This window comes from Copadichromis virginalis, linkage group LG7 (genome assembly GCF_057382275.1).
Source record: "Copadichromis virginalis isolate Kocher_CV1m ecotype Utaka linkage group LG7, C_Virginalis_male_GT1.1, whole genome shotgun sequence".
Lineage (NCBI taxonomy): Eukaryota > Metazoa > Chordata > Actinopteri > Cichliformes > Cichlidae > Copadichromis > Copadichromis virginalis.
The window spans coordinates 4,512,437-4,524,742 of record NC_140624.1 but is presented as its reverse complement, the minus strand read 5'-3'; the positions used below and the strand labels follow the sequence as shown (position 1 = coordinate 4,524,742).

The 12,306-nt window shown below is 40.8% G+C and overlaps 1 protein-coding gene across 4 annotated transcripts in view; it reads left to right on the top strand.

The window, feature by feature from the left end:
- The window catches only part of srgap1a (SLIT-ROBO Rho GTPase activating protein 1a), a 77,101-nt gene that overhangs the window by 39,275 nt on the left and 25,520 nt on the right, over nucleotides 1-12,306 (top strand). For all 4 annotated transcript variants that reach the window (XM_085461264.1, XM_085461263.1, XM_085461262.1 and 1 more), the window contains exons 4-9: nucleotides 1,425-1,487; nucleotides 4,270-4,449; nucleotides 5,073-5,201; nucleotides 7,496-7,717; nucleotides 8,176-8,277; nucleotides 11,941-12,138. In XM_085461264.1, the coding sequence (XP_085317390.1) occupies nucleotides 1,425-1,487; nucleotides 4,270-4,449; nucleotides 5,073-5,201; nucleotides 7,496-7,717; nucleotides 8,176-8,277; nucleotides 11,941-12,138 (894 nt within the window). The remainder of the gene's footprint in view (nucleotides 1-1,424; nucleotides 1,488-4,269; nucleotides 4,450-5,072; nucleotides 5,202-7,495; nucleotides 7,718-8,175; nucleotides 8,278-11,940; nucleotides 12,139-12,306) is intronic.

Here is a 12,306-nt window from a genome sequence, read left to right as displayed (position 1 = left end):
TGTGGTGTTTCATGCAAGCGTGATCATGTCTGAGAACTCACTTGGGTCAGTGATGCATTTAACAGCATCTTGTGTCACAAGTAATAAACAACTACGGCACAATATATTGCACTGTGAAAATAAATGCATCCAGTTAACTTTGCTTCAGTGCTTGCTTCAGCTTATCTCTTTATGAACTGTATCGTGCGGCTAAAACTGGCAGACTGACTATTTGCAATTTCTTATTCAGTAAAATATAAAAACGGCTTTAAGACGACTCACAATCTGCAATGCTTTTGGTGTTTTTTTTTTTTTTGGATATAAATTCATGTTTTCTTCCCAAAAACATTGTGCACATTCAAACAGGTTTAGCTACATAACTAATTTCCTTGGCAACAACTGTTGCCATTGCAACAGTCTGAAGCCAGCATCAGGAATGTGCATCTTGTTGCTCGTGAACTCGCCCCAAATTTACCCTCACTCCTAAAATCATTGTGCTGCCTTTTTCAAAAACTCCCAATAGCCCCCTTTAATATTAAATGTAGTGTTTATTTCAGCATTATGGCTCTTAAAAAGACTACAATGCCCTCTATATCTTTAGAAAATAAATCCCCACTCTCTTACTACAGGAGCTGGCTTGATACCCACTCAGAAAGCTTGTCCATCATATCGTTGTGAGTGGCTCCCACAATGAGTTTTGTCTGAGGATAATTGGGTTTGATATAGGCCTGGTGCACAGGCCAAGGTTGTAATATCATCCAGGTGGCAACACTATAGTGGAGAGATCAAAAATTCATTGTCATGACTCATAATCTCATAAACATCTGATACGCTATATGAGTCAGTGTGAAAGAAATATGGAAGCTTCACTGTTAAATTAATAGTAAAGGCCTCTCTAAATCCATCACACCATCACTGTTAAACTGTATCCCACAACCATGAGATGCATTTCTGTGGGCGTGTGTGTGATAGCATTACTGAGTCAGTCTTGTGGCGCGGCTGATTGAGTTAACATATTTGGAAGAAATCTTTTACATTCAGGCGTAGAGGCCAGATAATGTGTTGAGCATGTGGACGCTGAAACTCTAGCGGTGTTCGATGATTTAAGTGGAAAAGCTAGCATGACACCGGCACCACTTTCACACACAAAAGCCTGTATTTGACACAGTATTATAAATGCACTCATCTGTTTTGTATGTGCACCATTAAGAGTAGAGAATGGTTTCACCTCAGTGGCACTTATATTAAACCTGATATAGAACGAACAGTGTGCATTTGCTGAAAAGATTTGTGAAGCTGCAGTTTAGTAATGGTTGTTCCCACAGTGCTTATACTGTGTTGTCTTTAAAGGGGAACTACCTGGATAGAACATGAATTTCTTGTGTGATAATGGTGATTTCTTTGTATTGCTCTTATTGTTTTTCCTTTTTGTATTTCTTTTACAGAGCAAAGAAATAGCCTTTCAGCTCCAGGAAGACTTAATGAAAGTCCTCAATGAGCTATACACAGTAAGTAGTAACGACTGCTATTTTTCACTAATGCACTTGAATACATTCATCTTGGCTGTGGTTGAGACTAGTTTATAGCATTGAGCTCAATAATTTCTTACTGTCTGTAACAACTTGATGTTTTTAACCCTGAAACTGGAAGATATCTGATGGATTCTAAATTAAACATTCAAGCAAATGTATTGCAAACAAAGTACAGGAAAAGTCACATTTCTTTGCACCACAAAAGCATAAAACTGTCCCCTTTACTCTCATAAATCAGCCATTCAAAGCTACAAACTTTCATCTCTGTGTTTGCTTGACTCATTACAGTTCATATTCTGTTTCTAATAGCTTTCATCACCAGTTTTTTTTTTGTTTTTTTTTTTTTGTTTTTTTGCTCTTGAAAACGACTCATGCAAAGTCACACTGGGAGGTCTGAGCCAAATAGCAACTTGCTCCCTATCATTCTTTATTTCTTTCAGTAGCTGACATCAGAGACAGACAGAAAACCTGGGAAAAGTCCAAGTTGCATTACACGCAACAAAGTTCTACATTCAAAATGAGAACCATTGTAATTATGCTATATGTGCCCAAGACTACTAGCTTGCAGGTTGCAAGAAACCAAACCATGGCTCTGAACCTGTCAACTCACAGGTTAAAATTTCACCCCAGTAGGTCAGTGAAATTTTACCAAGCTGTCAAACTGGTGCATCACACAGGCTGCACATGTGCAGTGTAGTTCCTAACGCTTTTCATTTGTATTGTTAGCAGCCTCTGTGTACCTTTGACCCTGCTAGTTACTGCCTTAACTTGACTATCAGCTCTGCTAGTCCTTGTATTCAATGCCTCACAGAAGCCATGGATATGCAAACTCCAGCAAACCCTTTAAAAAGTAAAATGAATGAAAAGTTAATGTTTGATATTTATTAAATATTGTGTATTACTGTAGCCTATGTATAGCGTGAGTAGCGTTTCATAAATAACAACAAACCTAAGGTTTAAAGCTTATGAAATATAATTCAGTAATACTGTTCATGTGTGTGATTTTGTGTTTTTAGTTGCTTTCCTGACGCATCGTCACCTTGCATGTACGGTGATGTAGCAACAAGTCAAATCAGTTGTTCTGCCTTCCCAGAACATTCACTGAAGATCAGTTCAGTTTGCTTATAGAGTCTCCAGTTACTCACCATGAAGGACTGAAGTTGGTTACACTTCCCCTGTGTGTAAAGGGGGCAGACCAGCCCTCGCTCCTCCAAACACAACAACGTGTTACTCTCGAGCTTAATGTGTGTCACTCTCACCACAGTCCACGCTGTAGATTTGGCCTGCTTTAACCCCAGTGGGAGGACACACGTGAGCACACACGCACACGCGCGCGCACACAGGGTAGCTGTTGCATCAGACAGCCGCAGTCCCAGTGTCGGCCACCGCCACTGAAATAACAGGTCTCGTCCGTGTCTAAATGTGTCCCTCTAAAAAAAGCGGTAAAGTAAACACAGCAGTGGCAGACTCCAGACCATTAAGTGAGGAGTACGCGGACCAAGGTCAGTCACCCATCTCTAAACTGGTTCCAGTTAAGCCAACCCCACCAAAGACGAAGGGCTCCAGACAAACCAGGCTTTGCTCTGTTGTTCCACTCGTACAGAAATAACTCACATTGGGGGAAAGATGTTTAGATTTTGAATGGGTGAGTCTCTATTTGTACTGAAACTGAGGTTTTGTGCAGACAAATGTATTTCATACACAGGTTGTGGAGCTGTAATTTGCCGGAGTCAGTTCATTCCAGGTTAAACCGCTCTGTGCTCTATATTGCTGCCTTGGACGTTTGAATATAATTTTGGTCCTTCTACTTAGTTCAGTAGTTTTGGCCGACCGCCACGAACCATCAGCTCAGATCTCATTTCCTCTCCTCGTCATTTTCACCTGTTTTGTTTCTCTTCCTCCAAATGCTTCCCTAATGTCTTCATTTTCATGGATGTGTGGGGTTGAGTGGCCTATTCTGCTTTCAGACTTCACAATGACATCATGAATTTGTTTCAGTTTTCCTCTTACCATGCCACTGAGTCATCATTATTTTCCTATGAGTCCACTGTCTGTTTATCATCTATGTTAATAAGACTATCAGCTCTCAGCTCTCTTGTAAAGTTTGGAAAGTTCATTATTTGTATTTTGTAGTTAACCTGCTACTTGCAGCTGAGTCACTGCCTAATGGATCCATGGAGTACTGTGAGGAACGCAGGAGGAGGATGATTCAAGCTTTAGGAAGTAGCTCTAATCAGCAGGCCACTATCAGCGTAATAAACTTCTGCTGTGTTACATTGTTACAGTGTGAAGGCAAAACGGTGAATGACTTCAGCTTAAATGCGATTATAGCTTTAAGAAAAAGACACATTTTTGAAGTTTATGCTACATGAAGACATGAAGCCAGAGCCAAATACCATCTCATTAAAAAGCTGAATTGAAAGTCTAAAAATAGTCCTCTTGATAACTTCCTGAGTGCATCTTTTTAGTTTTTTGGCCTGTGTGGTTTGTGTACTTAACTAAACAAAAAAGACTCTTTGATTTGTGGTTCAGCACAAGAAGAACTGTGAGCGATGAGTGCTTTGACAGGAGTTGAATCGATAGGTGATAAATGAGTGAGTCAGAAGATGGAAGCCTTATTTGCGGGTTAGGTCACGATTAAGACGATGGATTATTCTGATCTTTGACCCCACAGGAACTAACCCAACACCCAGAGGCTGCTGCCTTTTTTGTTTTTTCTGGTCTTGAAATAAAACAATGCCTTTTCCTTCCTGTCCAGGTGATGAAGACGTATCACATGTACCACTCGGAGAGCATCAGCGCTGAGAGCAAGCTGAAGGAGGCTGAGAAGCAAGAAGAAAAGCAGATTGGCAGGGCTGATCCTGTCTTCAGCATTCGAATGGAGGAAAAATACCAGAGGCGCAGCTCTGTGAAGAAAATTGAGAAGATGAAAGAGAAGGTAAGATGCCAGGTGTTAAAGGCAGCAAAAGCCAGTAGTTGCACCATAAAAGAGAAAAAAATAACTGTTCAGTATTGAAAAAGAAAAAGACTCACCCAGGCTTTGTTTTCTTAGAACAGGCCTGTTGTCTGTTAAATCTCTGTGGCAAATGATTAAAGTCCAGGCAACTGATTTTTTTATAACACAAGTTTTCCAGGAATGCTTTTGGGAAGTCTTAAAATATGGGTGATCTGGAGTGTGTGAATCAGAGCCTAGTGCAGTGGTCAGCGCGTGTTGACTAACAGCCTCATGCTTGTCTGCTGAAGAGGAAGTGTAAGTTAAAAACTTCTGTCCCACACTGAGGTGTCCAAGTTGAAACCAAGGCCACAGCCTGGTTTTAGTTCTTTTTTTGTTTTTTTTCCGTACTTGGTCCTTTTCATGCCAGACTGTAACTTATCTCTAACGTTGCCTAAAATGTTTTGTTTTGACAGTAATCTAGTCCCAGCACTGTGACTCGCTGTGCGTGCAGAGACATGAAAGCATAATCACTTGTCAAAAGGCAAATCTTCACTCATTAAATTCACCCCGTCTCGCTCGCTCTGTTGTTGTCTGTTTCTCATTTTTGCTTCTAATTCTCTCATCAGCGTCAAGCCAAGTACTCCGAGAACAAGCTGAAGTCGATCAAAGCGCGGAACGAGTACCTGCTGACGCTGGAAGCGACAAACTCATCCGTTTACAAATACTACATCCACGACTTGTCGGACTTAATTGATGTAAGTATGAAACCACGGGATTTTGGCAGTCGTGTTGTGAGCCAGCTTCTTCTTCTTCTTCTGCACACACTTTTTTTGCCTCAAGTGAGACTGAGGAGAATATTAATAATCAGAACACACACGTTTTAAGTGGTGGTCTTTTGTTTTTTTACTTTCCAATGCAGATTTTGGGAGATGGATACTGGTTGGTACATGTAGTAGTAATAATAATAATAATGTATTTTCCCAGAATAATTTTATATGGAAAATTTGGCAATTAAATGCCTATACACAATTAATCAAAAGCATTGTTGCACAACAATGGAAGAGTGCCTGCACTGCAGATGTCTCTGCATTCGTTTTTGGCCTCTTGAAATTTTCTTTGACTGATACAGATTAAACTGTGGTATTTAACATATTGATTTATTGTCCAAACAATCAATGTATGCATCAGTACTTTTATTCGTCCTGATAAACAATGTCAAAAATACCCAGCAAATCAGTAGTGTTGTTGTTAAGTTGATAATAATTGTGCGCCACCACAGTAACGGTGCGGATAGGTTATTTGATGATACCAGGCTGCTATAGGACAGTTAGATTATGGAGAAGATTACCCAACCTTAATCACTACTTCACCCCTTTTTATAGACATTGACCCCCCACCCCCACCCCCGGTTAAGATTTTCTCATATTTGTTTGAGCTTCTTATGCAAAAGACCAATTACTGCTCAGGGCTTTTTCTCTGACCTTCAGAAGAAAGACTGATGACTTTAGCAGCTGTGCTTAATATAAGAGTTCTGGACACTAGACTGTGGGATGGAAATTATAGTGCAGGACCAAATTAAAGCAGCTTTATTAACTTTGGTGATGAAAGCTATTCTTTCCTCCTACCATACTCTGTCATTATTGAAATCCTATGTTTAATATTTAGTTATACATTATGTAACAGCTATTTTTCACATGTTTCAGATTGGTTGAATAAAAAGGGGGCGTGGCCCTGAACTGGCTTCTTTTTTATATTAAAGACAATTGTTACCTAATCTGATCATGTTGTTTTTCTTTGTTTTGCTTTATGCAATACAGATATATATATATATATATATATATATATATATATATATATGACTTATTCACAGTTTCATTACCTGAGTCATTTCTTTTTCTTTTTCTTTTTCTTTTTTTTGAAAGAGAGAGATAAACTTACTGCACCACTTTCTGTCGCGTTTCTAAGGAAACCGGAGACGGCTGGGATTTTGGCAAGTGTTTGGGTTTTTATATTCCAGACAGGACTGAAGGAGAGAAGAGAGGGAGAGAGAAATGCAACCTCTATTCAGCGGCATGCTGTGCGCTGAAATTACCCCTCTCCCTGCTTTGCTCAGAAGCCTTCACATCTCACCAGGGTGTGTGTGTGTGTGTGTGTGTGTGTGTGTGTGAGAGATGCTCTCTGCGTGAGCTTTGTGTGCAGGCTCACAAGCATTTGTTTATTGATGAGGAGACTTTTTATAGTGAAAAACAAAGTGTACAAGCAGGCTGGTTGTAGCATCGTGTTTGACAGTTGTTCAGGCCATTTTGTGTTTCTCTGTGTGGAGCTCTAGGTGGGTGCTGTTGTTAGCAGTGACCTTGGCAAATCAGATCCCGGAGGTACGGCTCGAGTCGTGCAACACAGAGGCAATACTTTTGGCTCAGAAAGTGATGTCATTTAGTCTCTTTTTTTTTTTAACCATAAAATGTAGCCAGCTTTGCTCATTTATATTTCTGTGTAAATTTGAGAGTTGCTCTTCACTTTTAACAAGAAGAATTTAAAACATTTTTATTGCATCCACGGTTTATAATTTACATCATCTAAATAAAAATAAGCACAGCAAAATAATTAGTAACACAAAGTCACTCTTTGTCTGGTATTACACACCAGGTCTGTGCAAATGAACTCCTTTCTCTTCTTGTCATTGGTTTGCTATTGCTACTATCGCTGAGGGTGGCTTTTTCACTGTCACCGAGTGCTCCTTTGCATCACGGTCTGGATTTACAGAAACCACTTTGAAATGCATTTGTCACACTTGGAATCAACTGCAGGTTTCTTTATCTGCTTAACATGTGAAGAAATAACCAACGCGGCTAAGTAACAATAGTCTGTGGGTGAATTATTCAGTTACTTTTTTGCCAAAGGTTGAGTGTAAAGTTGATGAATAATAATAACTGAATGATTTTGTTTAACCCTCTTAAATTAAAGCTGAAAGTCTAAGCTCCATAATAATCAACCATAATTGATAAAATCAATTTACTAATCTGCCTTTTTTCTTTTTTTTTCCATCTAGTGCTGTGATTTGGGTTATCATGCCAGTCTGAATCGTGCCCTGCGGACTTACCTGTCTGCCGAATATAACTTGGAGACGTCACGCCACGAGGGTCTTGACATCATCGAAAATGCAGTGGACAGTTTAGATCCACGAAGTGACCGACAGAGGTTCATGGAGATGTACCCTACGGCCTTCTGTCCTCCAGCAAAATTTGAGTTCCAGCCTCACATGGGAGACGAAGTATGTGGTGCAGCTGGATTTTATCTAATAAGTGGTGCAAATATACTGAATACCTTTGAGCTTAATTTTGAAAAATAAAAATATCTCAGCATTAGTCAGATATTCAGTGGCTTGAGTGCAGCTTTTTATTGCGTATGGGCTGCTGGATCAGGTTTTATGGGGTACTGAAATTAACAAATCATGTGTTATTACGTCCCCTGAAGTCATGAAGCTCAACATGTGTTAGGGATTTTACTGTTTGGCTGGCACTCTGCTGATAGCGTGTCTGTTTACTAGCTGTTTTTGCATCGGTGTCTGCATTCATTTGGGAGACGTCACTGTGGTTTGCCTTGCAATTGGAAAAAGAATTTGGATGCCTACATCCTGTTTAAATTTAGAGCTTACGTGACCTTGTTCCTCTGATAGCTTGAAATTTCAGGTACATGCTCAGTGATGCTGTGATTTGTCTATATTTCCAGGTATGTCAGATCTCAGTGCAGCCACCAGTGAATGGGGAGCTTATACTGAGGTTCCAGCAGCTGCAGTCTCGTATCGCTACTCTGAAGATTGAAAATGAAGAGGTAAAATGGGGGCAAGAAAAATGGAAATCGCAATCCAGGTGTTTGTGTTGCAGGGGGTTTAGTTGCGTCAAACATGTCTCAGTTTTGTTGTCTGCCTGAGATTTGGCAGCTTTGTTATGTGTTTATTTGTTGGATGCACGGTGCTGACAGTGAATTAAAGATGCTCAACAAAGTTAACTTCAGCCAGAAGTCATCCAAGGTGAGATGGAAAATAGTTATAGATGAGACACAAGCTTACAAACTGTGTTTTTTCTTCTTGCTCATGCCCCGAAGGTAGCCTCTGAAAGCCTCTCTGTGAAGCCTGTCGTTTTGCTCCCACCTGTGCTGCATTGACATTGTGGGTGCTTCTTTGCTTCTCAGGCTCTTTTGTTTTAATGCATCTGCAGCATGCCTGAGTAAATTTACATTTTGTTTTCTTGAAAATGGAGAAGAAAGGCTTTTTGTTGGTTCAGAGTGCAGTCACCTCCATCGGGCTGTTACTTTGTATCACGTCTGACCTGCTTCTCCTTTCTGCTTCTCTCCCTCCACATCGCTGCACTTTCTTCTTTTATCCTCTTACAAAGACACAGGAGCAGGCCTCACAACTTCATCTGCACTCATCATCATTTTAGATTCCCTTTGATCAGATGGTCAAATCTTTAGTTAAACAGACGTCTAAACTATACGTCTACAGGAATGAACTATGAGTGCAGAATAACAGTATGTGCGGCTTTTTTGAATATGCAAAATACATTCATTAACTTTATTAATTGAATTTATCAAGCTTTATGACAGAATGTGTGTATGTGTATATACACATACACCCCACGTCATTAGAAGAAAATATCAGTCAGTCAGTGGTGAAAATGATCCTCAGTCACAGCCTATTTACTGAGACTCAGATTGTGGTGTTTCATGGACTATAACCAGACGAGTCAGAGTCCTGTTGGCGTCACCACAGTTTGTCTGCAGTACGTATAGTGTTTAATCAACTGTGCATATACTTGTGACTGTGTGTGTGGTTGAAAAGCCCCGGTTGCTTCATGCCCTTGTCCTCCTGCCTCGCTGAAGCGGATGTCCTGGTGGGTCAAAATTGGAGGGCGCCGCTGCCTCATGTTAGGATCACCAGATGGCCCCTCTTCCTGGGCATGACGTGCCAGATACATCCTTGGAAAATGAACTTTCTAAGCACTGTGGCGACCTAAAAACTGGACTGTCAAACGTACGAGGGAGAAGGAGCGTCTGTCTTTATCTGGACAGGAAAAACTACAGGGCAGTGCTTCATAGAGAAGTGCAGCTGCTTCCTCAAACCTCTTTGGCTCCCGTGAAGTTGGTGAAAGAAAACATTGCTGAATAATTTACTCTGCATTGGCGCTGGATAGAGTGCAACACAGGGAGAAGGACGCTGGATTTCACTTTTATTTAGGCGTAGGGCTTAGCATAATCCTGCTGGATTTCTTTCATCAAAAAACTCATTTCTCTAAGGACATAATTTCATTTCTCCTCATCAGTCAGTCAGTGTGATTTGTCTTTTTGCAGACTTAATAATCTGCCCATTTAGATCTCATTTGCCTCTGCATGACCCAGTGCTCACACAGACTAATTTTCCTCCTCTGATTTCTGCCGTCTTCTCCTGCAAATACACAAGCACACTTAATGGTTATTCTCAAGATGTTTCACACTAAACCCTGGCAATCTAATAGCATCATCTTTGCAGGGAGTGTTTGTTTTTCCTCCAGATAAATATCAAGGAAGCACATCAAAGCCTGTGTGTGTGCTCATAGCGGAAGATCAGCGAATTACCCACTTACTGTACTGCCGGGTCTGTTGAAAGCTGTGGACTGCAGTCTGACTTCTGATGACGGATGTAGGATTAACTAGGAGTGGTGTGCTTCCCTGCAGAATAAACCTTTATTCCACTTTTTTGCGACTGGAATTATTTTTTGCTTTTAACAGTGCTGAAGTTCAGTTTAGATAATGATGGCTACTTGCTTACTCTTGGAACGTCTATATCAAAGTATAGAGACACCGGATTTATGGTTTATAATTTACGGATTAACACGCATATCCACCGAGTCTCTCTAAGAGCTCTGCTGTAACTGAGCCCTGCACCGAACACTGGTAACTATCCGTCTGCTGAATATTGGATAAACTCAACAACTTTTTCACTAGGAGCATTTCTATCACACATGCATGGCTCTCGTCTTCATGATGACAGCTGGGCCTCTCGCCTCCATGGTGCCACTCTGAATGAGGCTGCCAGGAACACAGGGAGAGGAACTCAAACGCACTCAGAGTCTAACCAACAGCTACATGTTAGAAGTTACCTGTCATTGTGTAAATTTGCCTTTTTAGTCATTTGAAAGTTTCACTTTACTGAATCTAGCATTTCATGTTCCGTGTATGCGTGTTTCCTTTCCTTCATGAAAGGTGGGATAACTACATCCATTCTGTGTGCACGAGCATGTGTGTCAGCAGTGTAATTCATCACAGCAACACATGAAAGCTGAAAAGTCTTCTTTGGTTTTCAGGGCGACTCTTTTTTTTTCTTCTTCTTTGAAGGTGAAATGAGTCACGGGTCAGGCAGTTTAAAAGAAACAAGCCACAATCCACAGTTGTCTCAGTGTGTATAATTGTAACACGAGGAATTCGCCTTGTTCTTTCATTACCTCTGAGCTTGCGCTCACTAAATAACTGACAAATGGGGTCACTACCTTTTGAGGTGAGGTCATTCTGATCATTAAGGATAATCAAGAAGAATTCCAGCTGCATTACATTCAGGGTCCCATTGACCTGTGTGTTCCCCACCTTTTTAAAATCTCAGTAAGTGAACTGACATGGTGAGTGTCTCCATGAAATGCTGCAGTTTTGCTTAATTTTTCCAGGGAAGTGCTTGTTGGTGGGTTTTTGTGTTGTCGTTGTTGTTGTTGTTTGGGGTTTTTTGTGGCTTTTCCACATCAGTGATTCATGTTCACACTTAACACACTTCAGTTTAGTCTCTTATGCCTCCCTGTCTGCCTCCTTTACTTTCTCTGTTTATATTTGCTCTGTTTGTATTGCCATTGGTCCATACTCTGCAAGTGCCTTGATCCCTTATATACATATTTACATTTGGGATGACTCTGAAGGCTTAAACGTGCCAAAGTGTGCACACACACATCAGTTTTTCCCCCTGGATGTGTGTGTGTGCGTCTTTAACTTTTATCTACTCTCTCATTTGAATGTCACATGTTGTGCCATCTTATGTCATAATATTATGGACACAGTTATGCCCTGCAGCTCTTGCAGCAGTGGTCGAACATCTTTCACACTAAGTGGTGGGGCATGCTTGGCCAAGTCCTGGTGTTTATAAGCTCTGAGAGAAGAACTGTTGACAGGAAGACGTGGTTATGAAAATGGATCTTAAAAGCCTACAGCTCAATCTGGCATTTCCATCTGACACTGTTCACCTCTGCACCCCGTGAGTGTGAACACAATGATAAATAAGTCACTTTGAACCGTCGGGAAATTCTTTTATTTTAGGGAACATTCACCTCGTCAGAAACCACCTGAATTTTAAAGTGTGTCTTGGGATAGAGAGTGGTTTTCAGGGAGTGAAGTGAGTTTCTGTGTATAGTGAGATGGTAACATAGTGATATAGAAGAGATGACATCAGCTTTTTCTCACCTTCTCTTCTTTTCACAGATCAAAAAGACATCAGAGGCAACCCTGACCACCATCCAGGACATGGTGACCATTGAAGACTACGATGTGTCTGAGTGCTTCCACCACAGCCGGTCCACCGAATCAGTCAAGTCCACAGTGTCGGAGACGTACCTCAGCAAGCCCAGCATCGCCAAGAGGAGAGCCAACCAGCAAGAGACGGAGCAGTTCTACTTCATGGTGAGTGCAGAGATGATGTCTGCTGCAAGTTAGCGAAAGTAATGACTTTAAAATTTATTTTTAATGTAGAAAACAGAAATAAATATCAAATCCATGCTGTCTGTAATGCAGCTTTACAACAGATTCATTCCTGTGTGATCATAAACCACAGAATCTATATAATAAATC